Source organism: Diplotaxodon limnothrissa, linkage group LG9 (genome assembly GCF_057381915.1).
Source record: "Diplotaxodon limnothrissa isolate DT_005_m linkage group LG9, D_limnothrissa_male_GT1.1, whole genome shotgun sequence".
NCBI classification, from domain to species: Eukaryota; Metazoa; Chordata; class Actinopteri; order Cichliformes; family Cichlidae; genus Diplotaxodon; species Diplotaxodon limnothrissa.
Window position 1 is genome coordinate 29,091,446 of NC_140604.1, and position 25,549 is coordinate 29,116,994.

Here is a 25,549-nt window from a genome sequence, read left to right on the forward strand (position 1 = left end):
CTGACAACGATGTATGCTGCAACCCAAACAAGATGGGGTCATTGCCGCTCTGTCATTTCTTAAGTTACGTGTTCCTATTGCATTTCTAACAATTCCAACTTGTCAGTAATTAATTTTGTTTTCTTTCAAATTCTCAACTCTAACTGTACCACGTTTGATGCAGGCAAAAAGGCGGGCTCTTCGCTAGTTATAAAAATGCACAAATGTGCAAATGTACAGTTAAATATGAATCAGAGATTGTGGTGAATAATAATTTCACTCATAGCCTGTCATATTATATATCTCATTGTTCTGAAACAACTTTGCCAATCACAATGATGCTGATTGTTGTCTGATTTCTGCAGAGTATCACAAACTGAATGCCATGGACTTCAAATCTGCAGCCAGAGGCAGATGCTGTATTTTTTATATAACTGATTTCACTTGTGTGTATGTGCTTATTTAAATATTAAACACAGTTTTGCCTTTTCCCTTCTTATTTTTAGACCTTTGGTTTTAGCCCAAAGTCTACCTCACTTTGTTTATTGGTCAATACAGGTGATTTTGAGCTAATAGCTCTACTACTAACTCCTACATTTCCCACAATACTTTATGTACTACTCTATATAACAGCAGCTACAAACCGGAAAACTTAAAAAGAGAGAATTCAGTACTGAATTGATGCTTACATTCAGATTTATTCTTTAAAATTAAAATCACCCTCCATAGCTGCGACAGCTACATTGTCCCTTTTGGCTTAAAAATCCACTGACAGTCTGTTCAGTAATTCAGTCTGCCCTCACCTGTCTTTCTGAGGGAGTAAGGAGATTAACACTCTAAATCTCACATGCCTCACAAATAACCCCAGATACACAACAACTATGCAACTATGTGAATACCATTCCTTACACATGCACAGACGCATTAGGATATTTTCACAGTATCACCCATTACCACCCTTTGAAGTGTGCAAGTTGCTAATGGTTTCCCTATTTAGGGAGAGTCTGTGGTCTGTCTGTCCATTAGCTGGCTAACACACTCTGCTGAGTAAACACAACACTTCCAGTGCTCTTGTCCTCTATTCCTCTCTCCCACGCCCACCTTCATTTGTCAGATGAAAGCAGTATGTTCAGGTTTGTTATATATTTCTGTTCATTTCTGCATGTATGAATGCAGAATCACATATCTGTGATTATCTGAACTTGCTGAATAAAGTAGGGGACTGAAAGAGATTAGGTGATAAGACAATTAATTACTTGTGAGTCTCAAAAAAATCTGAATAGAATTGAAATGGAAATATTTCAAGTCTTTTTAAATTCAGTATCTCAGATTTTTTAGAATATTTTTGAGGTCAATTAAAAAGTGATGTACAGCACAGCAATGTAGACCTTCTGAAAAGTATGTTTTTTATATACTCAGTAAATGGTTGGGGCTCCTTTACTATGAATTGTGCTTGATCAGTGTGTGGCACTGCTGATGAGTCACTGAAGCCCAGGTTGCTTTGATACCAGCCTTAAGCTCGTCTGTATTTTTGGGTCAAGTGTTTCTCATCTTCCTCTTGACAATGCAGTTGGCTGGCCAATCAAGCGCAGTAATAACATGGTCAGCAAACCATTTTGTAGTACTGTTGGCACTGTCGGCTAAGTCCTGCTGGAAAATGAAATCAGCATTTCCAAAAGCAATCACTGAGTGTTTTTCCTTCAGAAAGACTAATCTTTTCAAGCTGTTGCATCTCCCTCTTTATAATCTGAGCTCCTGTACTGATATATTATTGGACATTAATACCAATATATCCCAAATTCATGAATTAACTTTTCTTGATGATAAACTCGAGGCTGCTGTCATTTTTTTTCTACCACATTTTTTGTCGGTTTTCCATTAATGTGCTTTAAAATAGCACTCTCTGAACAGCCAGCCTTTTCAGCACAGACCTTCTGTGGTGCATCCTCCTTGTGGAGGGTGTTGATTATCATCATCTGGACAACTGTTAAGTCAGCAGTAGTTTGATTGTAGTTTGATGAAATGATCTAGACCAAGTTTTACATTTATTTACTGTTACTGTTTGAATAGAAATTTAATTAAACACAAAATCAAGTAATCTAATAATATTAATGAACTAGATTTATAAGTTGCATGTGGTAAGCTATAATCACAAGAGAGGCTGGAAATATTTCATTTTACATGTACTAAGAATATGTTTACGTTTTTGAAAAGAAAAAAATGCCTTTTCAAGATATTCTAATACTTTAAATGCTCCCCATTTCCCTTATACAAAATACAGCAGACAGAGAAATATGACACAATTACTTTACTTTGCAACATGCCTAAAACAATGTCTAAAAACAGGGAGAAGATAGCAATTTTCTTTTCTCCATCAGCTGGACTAGCACTGGAAGAACTGGAGTAGCTCAGGAAACTCTGCCCTCAGAGGAGACAGAGAAGGCAGAGAGGGTGAGTAATAGCAAGTCAAAGTAAAAACAAGAGTGAACTTTGAACAGGTTTTTACTCAATGTAAGGAGTTACAGGACTTGAGAGGGGTCAAAAGTTTAAAAGTTATCTATTGTCACTTTAATGGAAGCCTTTATCGAGAGTGTCGTACAGCATGACAACTCATGCATGGTACATTTTTTTTTAAGTCTTTAAAAGACAACTAAAAGCCCAAAAATTGTCAAGACTGAATTTAAAATGGTGATGCTGATACTGTCATTACTTAAATATAAAGAGCGTTAGGAAAGAATGATTGTTTGAAATTACTACTTTTACCTACCTGAGTCAATTCTTGACAAGCTACAATCAGGGGTACATTTCAGAGCGAGTGCAGTTTTTTTTTAATACAGAAAACATGTTCTTTGTTGTAGTTAATTTGTATTAGAAAATGTATTACCAAACTGGAAAACTGACTCAGTGCAAACTCGGTGAACCACTCAAACACAGAACTGTTCATATTCGACATGACACCAAATCGAGGGTGTCAAACATATGGCTGTGTTCAATCCAGCCCACCAGATGGCTTTGCAAAGTGCAGAAATTGCAGAGAGGCTATGATTTATTTATTCATTTTAAATAAATGTATTGCTGTTTCTGCTTTGATGATGTCATCTTTACTACACAGAAGTGGAACTGCATGGAAAGTAAAAGTTCTTCTTCTTGATCCCAACAACACGTGTGACTCGTGACGATTGCTTTATTTATGTATTATTTTAGCTTTTTTGCTTTCTCCAAAGCACTCTACATGTGAAGGTTGCAACTTTGTGGTTTGGCTGTAATTTGAAATTTTCAGTGCACATGCAGTGAAAGGAGACCGGCTGAATTGTGTGAAACTAAAGGCTTGACTGTACAACTACAGACTATACTCACGTCCCATGCAGTCAAAGAATCAGGCCCCACACTGGGCTTTTAGGGCAGCACTTTGCACTGTGTCCTTCGCAGAATGCCAAAGAGCACTCGTCTCTCCTCTGCTCTCACAGTTAATCGATAGCATGCTTTTCTACCTCCTTAGTAAAAAGCAAAGAGGCTGCTGGTGCACAGTGCATGAGCGTATTTATGTGTTCATGAGTGCACACCCGGATGTGTGACTGTGCATTCTCCTAATAACAAACATTCATAGACAGGCACACATATACCCACTCTGACTAAACCATTCATACTCAAAGATGGACACTAGTAGTAACCGGAATGCTGGCATATTCTATCCATCACCCAAGCTGCTGAAATAGAGGAGCGTGGTGGGGTACTGGCTGAGCAGATAAATCTATAAATCAGATTTGATGCTTTCTGTCTGGCCATTGCTCTCTCTCGCGCACGCACACGTGTGTTTCTTTCTGCAATTTACTAAGTCAGCATCTCTGCTTGTCCCAGACACAGATTAAAAAGCTGAAACTGATCTGTGATCAGTCATGCTGTAATCCCCTCACGTTGGGCATCATCATTTCATCTCTAGACAACTGTCAGAGATGCCAGCAGACTGGATCAACGTTTATGAAGTAATAATATTAAAACTAATTTCCAAATATTTCCATTTGGGCTCACATTAAAAAATGTAACGCTTACTGTGAATGTCAGTGGTGAGCATTCATTAACCAACAGTTTAATGGGGAATTAATGAAAGTCCAAATTAATCAACTGGGCTGCTAACGGATTGACCTAACTCAATCTGGCCTGCTGGCTTTAATATTATCTTTGTGGCACTCTCAGCAGCTCTAAATTGAGCACATTGTTAATAAACTCACACTGTATATATTAATTAGTAATTTGACCTCTTTTTAAAAAGGTCAGAATTAACCACAACTACTGCTGGAGTGCATTTCAACAAACAGTGTTGTGTGTGTGTCTTTGTGTTTCTATGTGTGCAAGCAGGGCCATCAAAGTAAAAAATTTATGTTACACATCACAATCTGTTCCCAGGAATCTAAACCCTTTCAAGAACTTGGGCAGTTTACTCTTACTTAACAAGCAGAATGTGAATGATGTATTAGTTCAAGTCCAGATATTAAATCCAAGCAACTGGCCCACATTTTATTAAGCTAGTAACTGAAAGGCAAGGACTAATCAAATGCAAGCTATTAGAATCCAATTTAGACAACTGATCTTTTTAAATAGCTTTAGCTGATTGATACAGAGCTGAAACACAAGCTTGAGCAATCCAGAACAAGTGAGTTTCCAAAAGCGCGTCAGTTGTTTTTCCATCTACAAGCTCAGACTCTGACTTTGATTTAATGTCACAAGTCTGGAGTGAACAAAATTTAAGCATTCAGGCAACTGACATACCTTTTAAGCAATGTGCACTCAATAAAACACAATCAGGACAGTCAGATTACCGGACAAGTTGCCTGCAATCAGTTGCTGAAGCCTTGAAGTGCCAATAAAATAAAATAAAAAACTGTACTTGGCAGACAGCAACACTGATCAAAAATCTAATACATTGATGTCCTGTGGCATGAGTTTGGCAACACAGTCACTGTAGATTATGCATACTCACACTAATATCTAGAGCTGAACATGGCAGACAAAAATATGTGGCCCCTTCCTGCGAGCCATCTTTTCCAGAAGGTCCCATTACTTAATGCCAAATTCTCCTTCAGGTCAGTCATGGCCCATTGAAAGATGCTTTCCCCCTCTCTTATAAAAACTCCTCAGCAATCTTCCCCAGAAATGGGGATTCAGTGCAGAGTAGCACTTGCCTGCATGCAGTAGAGCTGTCAAAGTAAGGTCTGAAATTTCTTATCCAACCTTTTCGAGAGTCTAAAATGATTATACGGTGATTATCATTATTCTGCTCCAGAAGAGTTGACAATTGAAGATGTGTCTCTGTGTCTGTGATGTCACTCTGTAAATTCTCCAGCCACCTTTTGAAGAAGCGTACAGCTGCCATTAATTCACACAATGTGTTGCCACGGTATTGGAGCTTGGGATTTAATGCACACAGTTGAGATGTTCTGACTACCAAGAAAGCCCCCAAAATCCCACTATAGCCTGGCTTTACCATTCTTCTATTCTAACAAAAACATCTCTAGGTCTTTTCTGACTGCCAGAAATCTCTTCAGGATCCATCCCTTACTGAGCAGCCTCACATTGTTGTGGAGGAGTAAGTCATCACAAACTGCAGTGAAATGGGAAAAAAAATGTAAGAGCCACTGCCTGAACTTAAAATGCACATACTAATGTCTTATGGTTTAAAAGAAGAAACCAACCAACAAAAACGGGTGCTTTAAAAGTACATTGTTGAGTTTATTTATTTTTGTGTGAGCTTTTACATTTAGAAATACTGTACGCATTAAATTATTATTGTGCAGTGAGTTGTTACATATAAATACCAAAATACGTCTGTAAATAGTTCTGTATGCAGTCATTCATTTAGAGTCAGATATGTCAACAATGTGTCAGAAATGCTCTGGACTGCAACAGACACTTGCTCCTTGCCACCTATAAAAAGCAATTATACAAGATCAACAATCCACCAACCCCTGTAAGGATCGCTGTAAAAAGACAGCGCTGAGGGGCAAATGCGACTCTATATTACTTTTACACTATATATACTACTTTCAATGTTATTTAAATTTTATTATTTACTTTTTTGCTGTTTCATAGCAGTGGTGTTCATGAAGTCACACTGTGGACTGTTTGCGAGACAAATGTGCAGTTGCTGTCTACACCTGCAACACACTTTTACTGTACATCAGCGGTCCCCAACCCCCGGGCCTCGGACCGGTACCGGTCCGTGAGTCGTTTGGTACCGGGCCATGAGAGTTGAGGCTCAGGTGTGAAATGTATGGTTTTCAGGGTTTTTATCAGTTTTATCAGACAGATAGTTATAATGTCCACAATATTTAAACTATTCAAATACAAATTTTATTTGTCACATTCACAGCACAACATATAATGAACATGCAGTGAAATTCTTGTGTTCTGAACCACAGACAGGGTGGAGACATAGCCGTGCCACTCCAGGGCTGTTTTTTTTTTGTTTTTTTTTTGCATGGGGGGACCCTAGACAGGACATTTACTGGATAAGAGGTGGGAATCAAACTTAGGATACCCGCTCCAGAGGTGTGTAGTCTTTCCACTACACTATCCAGTGGCTCCAATAGTGAAGACAAGGCTCATTTAGTATCTATAATTTAGGAGCTGATATGAATTTCTCTGTCAGTGTAAATTGGCCCAGCATCACACTACACTCTGCTACCTTTAACATGACAACAATGTCAACAATAAGAAAACTGATAAATCTATAAACCACTTTCTTTGCTTTGAATAATGTGCACTTACAACTGTCTACATTCAACTATTACTATCATATTATGGATCAATAGAAAACTGATCTCAAAATAAAACAAGTTCAAAGTCATTGTATTGTGTACGGAGGTATAACACAACATCAATAGCAATGTAAGAAGAAACCACCATAGACACCCCAATGCCTTTATTCCCTGGCTTTCTCAGCACAAACTTTCTGTCTTTGTGTAGGTTGAACTTGGATTAATCTGGGAAAAAAGACATCTTCAAAGGCTGCCTTCTTTGTGTTCTCTCTGTATGCAAATTTAATCTAAGCTGATTTATTCTTTCAGGTTATGTTTTGATTCTGCAAGAGCACTCTCCTTCTGTAACCTTAATGAATCCTACTGTATTTTGTATTTTTGTAGCTGCAAAACTGAAATGAGTTTGGCATCAAAGAGCTCCAAATTTAGTCTGAAAACAGACTGGGGCACTGCATCCGTGACATGGTCACCCAACAGAGGCTTACTACAGTTGTCGAGTGAATTTAGTTGCTTTGTCAGTGTAATGTTGACCTGATAATCTTGACAACCCAAAGGAGAAATGAAATGTACATGAAGAGGAGGAAGAAAAATGAAGCAGGTCAAAGTGAGAGGCAACCTGAGTAAATAAAAAACAGGCTGACATTTGAAAGTGAGAAATGAGGGAAGAAGAGAAACGAGCACATCTGCAAAGATAGATGGGGAACAAGACAAGGAGAAAAAAAAGGAGAAGAAAGCCACAGAGAGAAAAATATAGATGTGGGCAGGTAAATGAAAGGTATAAGGTTTAAAAAGGAAGCTGTGACCCCTGCCTTAGCTCGCACTGTAACGGCACCTTAACGCAGTGCTAATGGTCCTCATTCACATCTAGCCTCGGCTCTTTTTGTCTTGTAGACACACAACGCAATCTTACGAATCGCAAAAATCCACATTTAGCCTTTAAGTGCACAGATATACACAACGACACAAGTATGCAGTCATCTGAAGTGACTCTTTGCCTTATACACACACACAAAAAGATGGGTTAGAGGCAGAAAAAAAGCAAATACGCACAAACTTATTTCATAAACACGTAGTGTTTTGTGAGAGGTGAGGCACTGTACACCCTGGACAAAATGACAGGCAGCAGGATAGGGACAGAGAGACAAACAACCAGGCCCACTTGTAATTACACCTCCACCGGTTACATATGGATACAAATATACACCCGACAATGTAAGTTAAACCAAACAAACCTGCGCACAATTTTGGAATTCTCAAATGCATCTAGTTGCACACTGAAAATCCATTTCCTCTCTCTCACACACACACACATTCACTCAAGCACTCCCAGGGAACACAATGAACATTTGTCCATTTTACAGCACGGCCCAGAGAATCCAAACATGCAGACACACCGGCACACACAGTCCGATCCCTTTCCTCCCCAGCCTGCTATACCGGAGGCTATGGGGGCCTCCAGTTACATTTCTTTCCTTATTTCTTTCTCTCCCCTTTATTTCAGCAAACAATCACACATGCACCACAGTGAGGAACACACTGACCAAGTTACGCACTGTGTCAGGACATGCACACACATACTGTAGCCATAGCTGGACTGGCCATTGGGCATACCGGGCACCCGGTGAGCCGATGGTGATTTTTTGTTTTTATGGGCTGATGGGTTTTTTTCTTTATTTTTTTCGTAACGGTATAAACATTGAAAGGTGGTGGATTGGCCAGATGCTGGGAGATGTGTAAAAATAACTAAATTGTTTGGTGGTGGCTATGGCGGAGCTTCCACAGATTGAGTAACATTAGTGAGTGGTGGAGGCCAGCAGGTGCAACACGCTGGCAGGTGGATGACAGAAAGGTGAGGCAGGCGGAGGAGAGACCGAGGCGGCCACCGGTGTTACGGTCCGATTTTCAGGTGAACTGAATTTCAGGTAAGAAGTTATGACCTGCAGTCTATCTGGGTCAGATATAAACCAAGTTTAGGTGAAGTTTATTTTCGTTGTGCTGACTTTTTACAGTCGGTTACAATAACGCGTACTGAAGAAGAAGAAACCAGCGGATGTCGCGTTAAACAACAGCAGCAGGTTTAAGCTTGATAAGCTGTTGTTAGAATGTATTTAATATTACTTTCTAGTATCAGCTGATCTTTGCTGGAGCCACAGCCGTAAAAGCTGCTGGTCATGATATCGGTTTGGTTATCTGGTGAGAGGGAAACATGAAGATGAAACCAGGAGATGTCCTTACTGAATCATGAGAGCTGAACAGGTGATGGAGAAACAGGTTTACCTTTTAGGTGACATGAATGAGTTGAAGGGAAGCTTTGAACTGTTTCTGAGAGACAACTTACACCAGGATCCTTTTCTATGTAGCTGACAGCTGGTAACTGTGCAGGGGCAGGTCTAGCAAAGTTTTGCCAGGGGGGCCAGGTAGGGCATTGACAGGGAAAGGGGGGCACAAAGAAATACTTTTCTTTCTTATTCTCATTTAAATTGTCTGGCTTTTAATAAATAATTATCTGGATCTTACAACCAAAGTTTTTATGTGATGTAAAATGTATAAAAATCCATTATTGTACAATTTTTATTTATTGTACATTACTGTAAAAAAAATTTCAGGGTCCCATCATAATTTCTTCAGAAGTAAGTACTGTATATGATGCCAGTATTTTCCCACATTTTCTAGATACTGTACTAGTACTTTGTGTAAAATGCCATCAAAAAGTCAATTAAGTTTTATTCTTTCTCACCTGTCTTTCTGTCTCCTTTCACTTTTTAAAGGTTGTCATGTTAGAAAAAAATATTTTTGCCCTGCCATGCTGTTTATTGATGTGGCAAATGAATAGTTTATGAAAATATATCTAAATCTGTCATTTATTATTTTTAATATTCAGTAATGATCATGTCTCTTCTTTGTATTTATTTCAGGTTTCCACCATGTGTTGTAGATAGTTCAGGAGGTTAACTCGACCAAGCAGTCTTTGGGTTTCAGCTAAGTACTGTTTAGAATAGCAGAACAGGGAGGATGGTGTAGGTTTAAGTTTATTAGATTGATACATACATATACCAACAAGGCAGTGTACATCACTGTCACAACAGCGTTTGTTTTCATTTAAAGGCTTTATGGCTTTTCCTATAATACCTGGTGGGCCGGTCTCTAGTCAAAATGCCCGGGCCGATTTTTTATCCCAGTCCAGCCCTGACTGTAGCTTCTCTATACTGAAATAGAGATGCGCACACAGGCACACACAGAAAAGCACAGGAGCACAAGGTTATGTATGTGTGAGTTGCCTGGCTGGCTATGTTCCCATTCTGACTGTGAGCTTTTGCTTGGAGTCTAAAGTGAAACAAGGGGGTTGTTTTTTATTTTTTGGTTTTTTTCAATGGAAGTAGCTCAAAGATTAATTCACTTAATCTTGGCCTGTAAATGGGGTATTCAAGCGGCTTAAAAAACAAATTGAATGCAAAGGCTGAGAGTAATAACAGCATTTGTCTTAGCTGCGGCACAGTGCCCTTTTCCACAGTACTCTTCCACATGAGCCAGTGACTGGATATTCAAGGTCCATTATGAAAGGTGTGGACTTGGAAGTGTATTTGCACATGGATGGTGCAAATGCAGACACACAAAGCTACTATCTTATATGCATACAGTCCACATTTTGACTGCACTAATAACCATATGCACTTCACAGGTGAGAAAAAGGTGGAAAGCTAAAGATGTAGTGGCACTCGACGACACTGTAACAGTCGTGTAGATATGTGCGCGTGTACAACAGATGTTGCGCTGTGGATTTTAATATATAATCCCCATATTCATTATGTCACCCAGGAGACACATGCAGATCCTAGTGTGCAAGTTTCAGAATATAGGTTAAATGGAAAAAAAGGAAAACAAACGTAAAGCAACAGTTAATAATTCTCCATGAATAAACCATTCAGCCAAACTCTATTTCTTTCTATATTTAAAAAAAAGAATTACAACAACTTTGCACTGCATGAACACTGCCAAACTCTTGAATAATGACCTGGTAATCTATGCTGATTACTTTCAAATAAGCAGTAACTAATTAGTTAGTGTAATTAACCTCAACCCTCATTAAATCACTGTATGCAACATGTAATGTGCTAACTATTACTAAATAATGTATGTGTGATTAATCAGAGGTTTCTGATGCCGTGTAGCTGCAGCTCACTGAAGCTCCATCTGCTGCCTCCCGTTCCTGAGAGATCGATAATTTAAATTTCTAATATCACACTCAAGTAGCAAAAAGAGGAGTTTGTTTTTTTCTTAATTTGTATTTTTTTCACATCGTTTCTAAGTGTGTGTAACCGGCAGCTTATGCAGAACAGTGGTCACACTAAATGGTACAGTAATATTTAAATGACACCGGGACATCCTGCATCTCTGGAGCTTTAATTGTCATGTGACTTTATAACTAGGCTAACCCATTTTAGCATTTTTTTGTAGTTCACTGTTGCCATCCAATCTTAGATTATTAAAAAGATCACAATAATGATTCTAAAGAATCAATTCCATATTTCAATGTGATAATTACCAAATGGCCCTGGGTGGTTCAAATCATCTTTGATTTGAGGAAACGTGAAGCATGAAACTAGTTTCAACATTAAACTAAAACATAAAGTCAATCAGTGAGTAAAGTGCAGCTCTGTTTTAAAATCCCTGAGAGGTCCATGATGCAAGTGGTGAAGCAGTAATATGACTCTTTAATTAAAACCAATTCCATTTGTAAAAACAAAAATGAAACCCAAAAAATATTTTAATAGCTTTAATAGGGCTGGGTGATATGACCTCAAATGAAAAGTAATTGAACATTTTAGCTGGATTTTGATGCATGAATACACACACACAATCACAGATATATAAATATATTTTCTTCTTCTTCTTCTTTTGTTTGATGTTTTTATTTATTAAAGCCAAAACATGAGTCCAAATTACGAACATGGCACTTTTTTTTAAACTTGTTTTGTTAAGCTAAGTCGCTATTTTACTTTACCTCCGTGATGTTTCCATGCCACAGAGTGGAAACACCCAGAGCAGAATCATGTGACACTTGGTAGTATGTGTTAAAGGGGAGAGTATATAATGAGGAATGTCTTAATTTATGCATGACTGGAGCAAGAGGATATCGATTAGAGGCTGCGAATGTTGTTTTAGTTTCATTTTCGATTAAATATTCAGCCCTGATCCTTACTACTATTAGTATAGGTAGATTTTCCATAACCTGTTGGCTAATCTTTTTTTTTTTTTTTTTTGCAGCTTTACAAAGCTTTTTAATTTTCCTTACACAATGAAACAGAAGATTCAAAACATGTGAATAGCAACTACATAAGTATAACAGGATTTGGTCGATAGCTCCAGCTTGGCCACTTAAATGAAACATGACTAACAGTAAGTGTAAAAAACAGCAGTTAGTGATTAGAGATGGACCGATCCGATATTACGTATCGGTATCGGTCCGATACTGACCTAAATTACTGGATCGGATATCGGAGAAAAATAAAAAATGTAATCCGATCCATTAAATATCACGAAAGCACCTCACAAAATTTGCAACACGCCGTAACTCACCTCAGAACGTTAGCACGTCGGAGCAGTATGCATCACGTGATAGAGCGGCTGTGGCATGCGGGACCTGTCGGTGGTCTGGATAGCATTTGGAGCTTCGCTAGCAACCCGGCATTTCATCTCCGACAAAGTTATCCCCGAGAGAAGTAAAGCAAGTGTGTAAGTCCATCTCTGAATGTTTGTAAAGCATTCCTGCGTTAAGCTTAACAAGCGATATATGGAGCGACTGCCTCTTCTGGCTGCTACTTCAATCATGAAACTGCTTAACGATCAGCTGATCGCGAGTCCGTGTCTCTAGTTTGCTTTTGGCCCACTTTGCACCAGAAAGAGGAAACCAGCGGCTGAACAACAGCAGCACGTTTAAGCTTGATCAGCTGTTGTTAGAATGTATTTAATATTACTTTCTACTCGAGGATCTTTTTCTACGTAGCTGACGCTGGTAACTGTGCAGGGGCGGATCTAGCAAAGTTTAGCCAGGGGGGCCGACAGGGCATTAACAGGGAAAAGGGGGCACAAAGACATACTTTTCTTTCTTATTCTCATTTAAAATGTCTAGCTTTTAATAAATAATTATCTGACACCCAAAGTTTTAATTTGATGTAAAATGAATAGAAGTCAATTACTGTATATAGCAACTATTAAGTCTAATATACCCTAGTAAGCTATAGTACTTTTTCCTTTGGGAAGGTACCATCTGTGCAGTCTGCAATTTTGTTGAAGAAAGATGTTGAATCTATTTAATATTTCTTGAAAAATAATTGATTTCTGTGCATTTTTTTTCACACTGCATCAAATTAAGGTTGATTACGTCGATTAAGCATCATGAGGTGGAGCGTGAGGGGTGGTTCCCTATTTTTTATTTATTTATTTTTGTTGTTGCTGGGAGTTGGAACCCTATTAGTTAGGTTGCTTAATATTTACGCTAAGTACTCTTTAAAATACCAGAATAGGGAGGATGGTGTAGGTTTAAGTTTATTAGATTGATCAGTAGAGCTGGGCGATAGAACAATAACGATATGTATCGCGATATAACTTTTACTCGATAGAGAAATTAAGCTATCGCGATAGACCTCGCCGCTCTTGTCCTCAAAAAAAAAAAAAAAAAAAAAAAGGTCAGCCAATCCAAATTAAGTAGCGCCGAGCCGAACCAATCACAGCTGCAGCATCACGTCGCGTGACTTGTTACGTACAGCACAAGTGCCAAGCGGCACGTGTGTTTGTTTGGGAAGCAGCCAGCGGGTAATGGAGCCAGCGCGTAATGGAGGAAATGAGTGTGCCGACTAGAAAAATCAACCGAGCGTGACCGAAGAGAAAACAGATGATGGTTCCAATGCCGGAGAGATTGTCAAACGGAAGAGCCATAGAAGTTCCGTAGTGTGAAGGTATTTCGGCTATTTCAAGTCTGACAAAAAACAGAGTAGCGTGCACTGTAAATTGTGCCGAAAGCAAGTCTGGAAATACAATAAACTGGTGCATGCGTCACACTGTGCGCCACGTTATTGTTTCGGTGAAATGAATTTCTACAATACTGTTACTGTTAATTCTACTCTCTGCAGTGTTTAAATGCTTACATATACACACAGTTACTGTGTGTATATGGAAAATCTCCGTTTTCAAAAATACCCGTGTACGTGTGGACGTAGCCTCAGTCTCTGACTGGAAGCGCTAATTCGTCATTCGGCTTTTGTCAGACTAAAGTAACTGTTAAAACTGTTTGAAAAGCTCAGCTATACAACAAGGAGAGATTGAGAATTTCCTTTTAGTTCTCAGTTTATTTGATATTGAAAAAAGTTAGTCAGTTTTGTCTGTTCTTCTGTAAAACAAACTAAGATTTATTTTTAGAATTAATATTTTGTTTCTAAGTGGAATTGACAATTTAGTCTGTTTCGTTTGTTCTATTTTGAAACTTAAACGCTTTAGCGGCTGCCTTTTGTGTAGTTTGCAATATTTGCCTTTATTTATCTGAAAAAGTCTCATGTTCCTTAAGTACATCTACCCTGTTGAACTTATTATGGGAAATAAATATTTAAATAAAAACAAGCTGCTGATTATTTCACATTTTACTTGTGAGCAACGGCACATTTAAATCTTACAAATATAGTTATTTGGCTTATATCGTGATAGATATCGTTATCGCCTGAAATGAAAAAAACATATCGTGATATGAATCTCATATCGCCCAGCTCTATTGATCAGTATTGCTGAACTATGAAATATATTTTTTTGCATACAGGTATAACAGAATAGCTTTAGTGTAGTTGTTGTTTTAAACTTGAGTATGAACTTATACAAAATGCCGCAAGATATTTAAAAAACAGTTTTGTTGATTAAAAAAAACACTATATCGGATTCATATCGGTATCGGACATGAAAAAGTGGTATCGTGCCATCTCTACTAGTGATCATGTACGTGTTGTTGAACTAGTGACACCGATAGTCTTCTTACCACTGTGTGCTGTTCAAGAACATATGCAGGGGGTACAACACTACTCTGGCCGGTGTGTCTAAAGCTTTTTCCTGCTACTCACAGGGACGGCTGTTAGTGCTCTTTCTGACACCGTTGTTTTGGCTCTGGTCATATGGGGTCAGTTCAGGTACAGTGCAATGCTTTTAACTGCTTTTTCCTGACACTTTGCTTTGTCTAGAACAAATCAATTATGGCATTTTGCCAGGATTAATCTAGGGCCAAGAGCCTTTCCCTATCTACATATTATCTCCCTCTAAGTGATCCTACTGCATATGAGGCTAAAGCAAACTGGAATTCGAGTCCATATTATGCTTTTTTGGGGAAATATCCAGTCCTTTGTTTAGTTCCCAGCAAAATAAACAAAAAAGAGTATGTGTTGCCAATAAACTAAATCTAATTCAATCCTTCAAATTGATATGGAAAATATTTTAAAATGAACAGACATGAATGCGTGGCTGTTTAAAGATATATCAAATAAGTTCGTGCAGTTTCACTTAGCTTAAGGCTTGCCTTTTCAAACTCAAGTTACCGTTTAGGAGATTGCTACTGATACTGTCAGATTTCATGTGATTTATTCTGGTTATATGAAATCTGTCTTTAAGAAGTTACATTTTGGGAATGTTTATGACTTACATAAATTAATTAATAGTTAAAAAATTTAATAATGTGGTCAAAATATCATGCAGAGCTTTTTTTTGTGGACCTGTGTAGGCTAATCCTATGTCACTGTTTGTAGCATGTGTTGCTGCACATGTCATTTTTCTAAAAGTTTTCTGCACTAACAATGGTTCTCAATTGACCAACAGGGCAAAGCACCATTTCTCTAAAAGCTAATTGGTAAATCCCACATAATTCATCTATGAGCTGTACACAGGTAATAAAAACTCAGAGATTATACGCATTAGAATCAGTCAGGAGAGACTCCTGTAGCTCCCAATACGTCTTCAACAGTAAAAACATTTGCAATAAAATGTAAAAAAGAAAAAAAAAAGAAAAAAAGAAAATGCTTTAAAAAATCAGTTTAGGATAAACTGCATACTTAGACTACAAATTGGAAAAATAATTTACTGGATTTTCAGTTGCTTAATCGCCATGAGTGACTGAAGATGCTTACTATTTCTTCTATGTTGAGAACATCAGATTAAAAATAAAGTTGCATTCTTAGACCTTTAATTTATCTGCCATTTTTCTGTAAACAGTATTTGTTTTATTAAAAAAAGATAATTTATTTGGGACTTCCTGGTTTATAGATTACATGAAGTCAATGATAAAGTGACTTTTTAATTTGAAAAGAATTAATTCGATAGTGGGCACCACCAAAGGGAATTGGAGTATCACTGTCCTATTCTCTGACTAATGCAACTGCTGCACTTTGATGCTGCTACAGATTACAATAACAATGATCATTTTTAATGGCAAGGTGTCAGAGAAAATCCTTGCTTCCTGACCATCTTTCCTTGAGGTGTCGTTCTTCATCCTTGTCACTTTTCTCATCGTGGTGCTTCGTCTCTTGTCCTTCTCTTTCCTCCCTTTTGCCTTGCCAGTCTAATCTCCAACTCAGAGACTGCTGTCAAATGAGGTGGACAGATTCTGATGGCTTCTAATAAGAACACATTCCACTAGAATAACTTTCTGATTCTGCACATTTACACATGCAGACACATAGAGCTGCAGTGTTACATACAGTGAAGCATGAATGCTCCAATTTGTACCCAGAGAAGCAGAATTACATAATTATCATACTGCACTCCGTATTATGGGTTTCATTTGCAATTAATACATCTGAAGTTAATAATGTTTAATGAACAGTGCGAGTTTGTGTGCCTGAAGAGGGGAGGGGACAATGGTAGTGTGTATATGAGCTGCATGGTGTGTGTGTGCTTTTGTCCATGTTACGTTACTGACATTGTTAGGGGAATTATGTAGTATGACTTGTCAGTGCATATTTGTATCACTGTGGCCTTGCTCCCATGATGAAACATTGATAGCCTTGCAGTAGCATTCCTTCCAAGAGAGAAATTTCAATTCGTCGAGGAAAGTGACACACCAGTCTGAGAATAAAGCTGAAGGTAAGAGCAGAAAATGCAGCAGTTCTGGGCCAGTTTTTACTTATACATGTTTGTTAGTCTCATGAACTGTGATATTAATAAGAAAGCCTCTATTTTAGCCCATGAATGCTAATATTTTGACAATACATGTTTGAATATATTGCACAGTGGAATCCAGACCACCTATATTTTCATCTCAACCTTGAAGTAATTAGAAAGTCTGACGCTTTACAAGCACATGAAAACAGAAGAAATTTGGCCATGCAGAAAGAAGAATACATATTTATTATTCTGTAGCAATCAAATTTCAGCAAACTTGTGGCATTTACTACATTATGTGAGCTGTTCAGGTTGTTGTAATGTTAAAACCTTCCTCTACCTACTTTCCCCCACCAGTTTCCTGTTTAACTAAATCTACTTGCAGCTATTGTTCACTTGATATTAAAATGTTTTAACATTTCCAGCAGAGTGTTGTGGGAGGGGAAAACAAGGCGTCAGGAATGAGCTACAGTGTCAGAAATAAATTAGTTTCTAAGAAACAAGTTTGCCGTTGTCAAATGATTGCTATGCTTTTTTCAAAAGAGGAATGCATAACACTGAAGAAATAACAAATCTAGATCAGTTGTACCTACAGCAGTGTCAGCCATGCATGCTATGTCTTTCCAGAATAATGCTCATCACAGTAAAATTCTAAACAGTTTGAATAACTCATCGTTATCAATTCATATTGATATTTATAAAATATAATTATTCAAAGATTCAGAGAGTCTGGAGAAATTTCTGTGTGCAAGGGATGAGACTGAAAATCAATACCTGATGCCCGTTATCTCCAATCTAAAGAGGAGAGGGATCTTATGGTTTGTTATCAGCACTCCGCTCAAAAGGCTGGATCTCTGATGGTATGGGGATGCATTAGTGCCTATGGAGCTGGCACATCTGGGAAGACACTGTCTACACTGAAAGGTAATTAGTGCATCATGAAGCAAATATATGGTAAAGACCCAGACCCAGACTAGAGCAGGGCGATATGACCAAAAATATTTATCACGATATACATTTGAAATTTGCGATAACGATATAACTGACGATATAATTGACACTAGACAAAATACTTTGCAACTCCACAACTTTATTAGTGCAAAAAAAAAACATCAATGTATTTTCACTTAAACAAGCAGCTGTTTTATGTGAATTAAAGTTATATAAAAATTTAACAGTGCAAATGCAAATTCCTTGCTGACAGTTTAACCAAAAGGCATTTCCAGTGGAAATTGTCCGACATATCCTCAGCATAGCTATGCATATTATCCACAAAACTTAAAAAGAGGTTATACACACACAATACGGTAATATTATGTTGAAGCACAGTACGTATCACTCTGCGATGCTCCTGCCTACGATAGCTGTAATGCTCCAACAATCCATCAAGCGGTGCGGGTTCGTAGCTTAGCAAAGTCGTAGTAAAACATTTGACAAATTTTCGAGGGCCGTGTACGACATAAAATCGTTTCGAGGTCAGTAAACACAACCAGAATTCATACATAAGGCACACGGGATTATAAGGGGCACTGTCGATTTTCAGAAAAATCAAAGGATTGATTTTAAGTGTGCCGTATTTTACAAAAAAACACGGCAATAACGACGGCCCGCTAGCATGCGCTACCAAAAATAGTGCTTTGTTCTGTGTCTGACGGACAAGAGCAAAACCAGTTCCACACCACTGAAGTTGCAGCATTTTTACAAACCAATTCTGGTTCATCCGTTTCATTCAACGATTTGCTTTCGCCGCCATGCTTTTTCCGACGTGTGCGTATGATAATAAAGGCACTGCGCATGCGCGTTTTACCCATATTCTATCGCAATATTTCATTTTTCTATCGTTGCCCAAAATTATATTGGTATTACCGTGAAGAGTATGATATGGCCCAGCCCTACCCAGGACTGCTGAGCAGCTAGAATCGTATACTATACAAGAATTGAACAACATCCCTCTCCCAAAATTCCAGCAGCTGGTCTCCTCAGTTCCCAGATGTTTGCAGACTGTTGTTAAAGGTGTGTGTGTGTGGGGGGGGGGGGGGATCCTTAACAGTTGTAAACTTGGCCCTGTCACATCTTTTATGTGATGTGTTGCTCCCATCAAATTAAAAATGAGCTAATTAAGTTTTCTTAATTTTCTTAAAATTGTACATTATCTTAGCTTAAATATTTTATATGTTTTCTATGTTCTCTTGTGGATAAAATACAAGTGTGGGAAGTGGGCATGTACATGTAGGAAAAATGATGAGAGAAAGACTGAGGAATTTGGAGTAATGTAGGGGTGAGAGAGATGAATCACTACAGTTACAGGTAGGGTTGAGGCAGTGGAAAAATAGGAGATGACTTGCTTTTTATTTTTGCTAGATTTTGTTGAGGAGGCATAAAGGTAGGTGTAAAGGTAGAGGAAGAGCTACAAAGAGAATTAGAAAAGGAGGATAAGCAATCAAGGAAGTGCAAAGGAGCAAAAAAACAGGTGGAAGGCAGCAATTTAGATGGAGGGGGTAGAGCAGAGAAACAGCAGTGCAATTAACATCCACACCTTATTTCCTAGCTCTGGTTCACTTGTCTCAGTGCATGATTAATCCACAAATGTGGACGCACACACACACATTCCCAAAACACAGGCAGGTGCACACATATAAATATCCAAGGGCCAAACATAGCTACACAGCAAGTGTAGTGCTGCTCTAATCTGAGCCTAACCAGTCTGCTTCCTGCAGCCTTAATCCTATCATTATCACCTCCTAATGGGAGCCATCTCAGACACACAAACACAAAAACAAGACAGAGAATTGGCAAGAAGTTGACCCATGTGGTGGTTAAAGGGTTTGCTTTTATAACCATATTCACTCTATATCCCAGTAGAAGAGAATGGAAATGCAATAATTTATTTGAGTGGAAAAAAGCTAAATTTCTTTTTCCAGTGTCAAATGATTTGTTTGGACCAGAACCTGGAAAAACTGCCAGTGATTCACACTCACACAAGAACACTTCTGTGTGCAAATGTCAACATTTGGCTTTATATTGTTTTTTATATATGTATACTGAAGAACAGGAGACCCTGACTTGTTGCCCTGGAGGTGAAACCAGACTGATGTCTATGTCAAATGGCCTGGCAAGCTTAATGAGATGAGAAAAGGCTAATCTGATTCTATATCAGACAGGCTCTAGGGGCATCCCATTTAACCACCCAGAGTCCCACCAACACACTGACTTAAAGGCACATCCTTTACGTTTTACACACTGGTGCTGTGACTCTTAAAAATTTAATTCTTGTCCTTTACTATGCGAGTAATGAATAGCAGCTTTGCAAAGGAGCGCCAGAGAGTTCAAAGCGAATTAATTAAAATTATAACCTTTAAAGCTAAATAAAACAAGCTCTTCTTGGAATATTTTACAGCCAAGGAAAATATCTGTGCATATAAAATATATTTAAGTATGTTAGCACTGTATATGGACACTGAGCAAATAATCCAGTCGTGAATTTTCTGTGTGAACCAACTTAATCAGAAAAAAATATGGTAAAGAGAAAAATTAAAGTCTGATTGGTTATGAAATGATAATGAAACATTATGGTAGGCAGACCTTGCCTTGACACAGTACATCAACAACAGATTTACATACTGCACAGTGACAGCTCAGTAGAGGATACCACTAAAGTACACCAAGGACAGACATAACCCATTTTTCTTCCACTGCATGTATCTGATGGCTGAGTGTACATCTTATATGTATTTCTGAGTTACTGTATCTATATTTGTGCATGCATGTTCATCTAATTATAACCGTAATTCTAACCCTAACCCAATAAAATGATAGAAAAATGAAACACTTTATTTCATGAGACAGCATGAAGCTTCCCTTTTTGTAAAACTTTGATCTGATTCAAAATGTTTGCACTAAGCGCTGCAAGAGGACGCAATAATAGGGCATGTGTCTGGCCCCAGAGTTAATAAGAAATCAGCCAGCTTCACAGCCAACCAATCACATCCCCCTTCCTCTGAAATAACCTCCCTGTTTGTTTCCCTTCAGGGCTTTAAATCCACACTTAAAATCATTGTTTCCTCTTAACTTTTCACTGGATTGCCTGGTTATATTTACTCCTGTTTCGCTTGTGCTTGCTGCTACCAGACCCCTATCCATCCTTGAGGCATCGCTCTCTCCCTTGGCTGTCAGTGCTTCGGTCCAGATGTTTTTGGAGCTGAATCTTGATCCTCCAGGAGTCTGATCACTACTCCTCTCTCTCTTCCTCTCTCGCTCTCAACTGTTTGTGTCTGTCTCCCTTTTTTGTGGTTTTTGTGTGTCTATGTGTTTGTGCAGTCTGCCCTGCTCCCAGGTTTTCACGGTAGCAAGAAGGCCATTTGGCTCTGTCTTATCTTATTTGGTAACACTTGCCGGATGTCCTCTTGGAGCATATTCTTGTGTTTTTCAGCGTATCACTTTATCATCTCCATTGCATTGGCTTCAGACCACCTTTGCTGTTTTTCAATGTTTTTCTGTTTCTGATCTGTCGAATTCTATGGTGAGTGTACAATTCACAGATTATCATCTATCTTCCTTTAAAGTAAGACCGAGGACTTGTGTGAATGTACCAGCCCGATTAAAAAAGAAAGAAAGAAAAAAAGACTTGATTCAACTTGGATTTGTGAAAACTTAGATGAATTCACAACTAACATGCAAATGAATATAAACCCGCATGAACAGGGGAAAAAATCCTTCCGTCGCTTTTTTGTCTTACACAGAACACACATGCTTAATGTACACTGGAAACACTTACAGACTTGCACATGTTTGCATTATAATATTAAAGGCGCTAGATAAATGGTAAAACACATTCTCACTCACTAATTATAGGAAAATGTAAGAGGTGGCGGCTGATACATTTTTAAAGCGATCTGAAATCTAACTTTTAATGAGACACTGTCCTCTCAGATATAGCGAGGCTCCCCCGGTCAGACCCTCCAGGTGACGGGAGTAAGAGGACTCTGGATTTCCACATCTTATCAAGCGTTGCCACAATGACACCTGATCGTTGTGAGGTCGCTCTTATTAACGAAAGCTTTGTGCGCGAGAAACGCACAGGCAAACTCTTCCAACTCTCCAGGTATCCTTTGCCTCCCGTCACGCTCTCTGACACTGCTTCGCGCGCGTACCCCTGCTCAAGCGACTCGCGGTAGCGTCTCTCCGTTGTTGTCTGTCAGATGGGATGATTAATGAGGCGCGTCCACGGGCACATCCATCCAGGACCCGAGAAGCCCTTGCGATCGCGGGGGAATCAGTTACACTGAACCCTCAGAGTATCGGCTCAGTCACCGTCAGCAAGATCGCAATGCCACTGAACCAAGGCTGGATAATCCAAGTTAAATAAATAAATAAAAATCAGATAAGACCAGTAATAACGCATTCTATATCAAAACTGTCAGACACGCAGTTACTTCAGTATACTATAAAAGTAGAAAAAGAAACAACTGCGGTCGATATGTTCATAAAATATAAACACTGAATTCCTGGAGTATGTCAGTGACAGTGACAATTAGAGTGAAGAACAAATGCAACACCGGGCAATGTTTAAACAAACTCTCAAGACTGAAATTACAGCGTGGATCGAATAGAAGCCTTCATCAAGTGTTCCAAGAATCATCTAAGTTTTCCAATGACCTTAAAAAAAGGCTTAGGCTTTAATATGCTGAGACCAGTGAGCTTGATGGAGAGTCTAATCAGAATGCAAACTGCACACCATAAAAAAACTAAATCAGACCCTACAAGTAGACAAAACCATTCAAATCAATGCACCCTTAGTTGTTGAGAGTTACAGCTTAGCCCTATTAGACCACAACTCTTTTTAAAAGAAAATGGGCATTCAGCAAAATCTCTTTACTTGGATTGTTTTATGCAAACGCAATAGTCTAAAACCAAATGTAATGTTCTTACAGAACATCAAAAAACAGGAAAGCGCTGAAAATAAAAAGGAGGGGGGGAACCGTTTGTTGGAAGTTGAACCGTTTTCCAACTGTTTTTCTCTCGGGTCCACTTTGATGACTGGGACTCCACAATAAACAGCAAACCACTACTGCCAAACTTAAATGCCATTCACTAATTCTGTGACTATCCCTCAATACTCAAGTAATTTCTGGAGTCCCCTAAAAAAACGCAATTAAACATCTCAGCGGTCATAAAAATCCCGTGCGCCAAAAATAAAGGCACCACAGACCCTAAAGCGCTAACACGTTTAGGCTTGAACTCAAAAGTCGACCCCGCTTCAACCTCTGCCTCTCACTGCCTCTGTCGCCCGGCACTACTAACGTAGCCGTAAACCTCTACCTGTGCCGCTTCTCTCCACAGGCAGATCGTTTGTTTCTCACCCATTCCCACTCTCACCCAAACAGCCCTGGAAGACCATTTCAAAAATACTGAAAAGAACAACTTACGGGTTGTTGGTAGAGCTCCGTGCACACCGCTGACATGACAGAAAATCCATAAAACCACCGGCAATAACAACGTCAGTCCCTGGGCAGGACGGTGCCGGCGCATCTTCACGGCTGCTGTGGGCGCAGGAGAGCGGGAGAGGGGAACACACAGCTGAGTGGCTGTAACGCCAGTCGGTCCGTCAGTCTCGCTTCTCAGTTGAGGACTGGCGGATAGGAGCCCGGCTGCACGGAGTTTCTCTCTCTCGCGCGCGCTCTCTCTCTCCCTCTCCCTCTCTCTCTCCCCAATAAAGAGATGATGTAAGGATGGCGCCAAAACACAGACTGGTCTGTGCTAGCAAAGAGAGCGCACTTATCTCTGCAGCTCTCTCACCTCCCTTGTTTAGCGACTACAACAAAACAGCAGCCGAGTTTCCACCGTCCAAAGGACGACACGAATGGGTGCGGATGTAGCGGACAGCAAATCCTTCAGGAGTTCAAGAAGGCATGACAGTGCACATCTCAAATCCCTGAACTGGTTTCTCCTGGCCAGCGCTCTAATGCTCTGTCCGTGGTGCTGAACTTATCTCAGCCTTTCTCTGCCCCCCACTCTGTCTCTCACACACATACACACGCACACACACACTCTAAATGCCTTTCCGTTTCTAATAGCCAGACAGTGCCCCCCACCTTCTCTAGGTGGTGGTGTCATTACACTTGTGCATTCCTCTTCTATCCATACATGAAAGCCCTAACAAAAAAAAATACTCGGGACCTGCACTCTCTCTGTCTTGATGTCCTCGCAATCCCCCGTTTGCCTGCATTTAGTGCAAACGAGAGAGAGAGAAAACCCATTTAACTTATCTAATGAAGATTAAATATCACATAATACTAAAGTTCTTCTTGTATGCAAATGGTTTTCCCTAACAGACTGGTTTTATTTCAAAAAGTTAAATTAAAAACATCTACATATTGTAACAAAAGGTGCTTTCAGATATTTCAAACCTTATAATCCATTCAAACAAATACATCTTGGAGATTTGCTGGTACAAGTCTTAATAGGACTGTAGATATACACCAATCAGAACAGACTATAAGTAACTGCTTTAGACAATACATCTTTCTATCTTTCTTTCTTTCTTTCTTTCTTTCTTTCTTTTTATTTATGTTTTTTGTTTTCTTTTAGCCCACTACTGTGATTATTGTTTTTTTTAGTAGTCATCTTTGTACTAAGAAGAAGAAATCTAGTAAATTTGCTTCAGAGGCAAGTTAAATAACATGTTTTACAATGACAAATTGCAATCCATATCTGTCTGTCACATTTGTCACTTACATGTCTCAGTCATTGTCGTCTGTCCAGAACATAATACATGATTATCATCGCTGCATGGAGCATTTTTCTAAATGAAGAAAATGGTGAATGAAAATGGCAAATTCATCACAGGCAGCTCCATCAGTGGTAATGTTTCACTTACTGCTTCAAATAAGGGATAGATTATGATAGTCAGCGTGCTATAAGGACGCACACAGGCCCATGGGTCAAATGCTTTTGATTGGTTCACCATTAGAAACATACAATGAGGCCTGCTAACAGTGTTTATTAACAAGTTACTTATCATGTAAAACTGAAAACTATACAGACTGATAACCTGTGTGGTACATTATTCTTTTGTTCAAGCAATGGTATCTTTGCATCCTTACAGCAAAAGCAAAATGACTCAACCTAGATATACATTTATTCATTAAAGAATCATGCAATACCTACAATAATCCCAATATTTCAATGGAAACCGTACAAATATTTATTCAAATGTCATAGTTTCATTTTATTTGTAATTTGGGACGTCTGAATAATTATCATGGATGGCATCACATCATCTTGTAAGAACACTATGTGTCTGAGAACTGATGAAACTAATTACAGTAGTTTTAAAGGTAAACTTTAAAAAAAAAGTATACTCGATGGTGAAGAATTTCTGTGGCTTTGCTATATATTATTTTTATTTTGATATTGTGCCAAATGTTTTTATATGCAGACTGCAAGCCGGCCAACTTAGCACTCAGACTCTTGTTGTTGTTTACATTATAACAAAATGCAGCTTTAGCAAACGATGCTCCGTTTCTTTTTGTTTTGTTTTTGGTTTTTTTTATAAAAATCTGCAACAAATTTGAATTAGACATAAATGTATATAATTTCTTAAATTCAGACCTGCTTAATTGGAAATATTTCAATTTATTTTTACATTTTAACTGATTTGCTAAAAATGAATCTTTTGAGTTATATTG

General features: G+C 38.7%; 1 protein-coding gene across 2 annotated transcripts in view; it reads right to left on the reverse strand.

Annotated features, from left to right (window-relative positions):
* Positions 1-23,390, reverse strand: part of cntnap2a (contactin associated protein 2a) — a 398,709-nt gene extending 375,319 nt beyond the window's left edge. For both annotated transcript variants that reach the window (XM_085362984.1, XM_085362983.1), the window contains exon 1: positions 23,288-23,390. In XM_085362984.1, the coding sequence (XP_085219110.1) occupies positions 23,288-23,390 (103 nt within the window). The remainder of the gene's footprint in view (positions 1-23,287) is intronic.
* Positions 23,391-25,549: the final 2,159 nt, after the last annotated feature.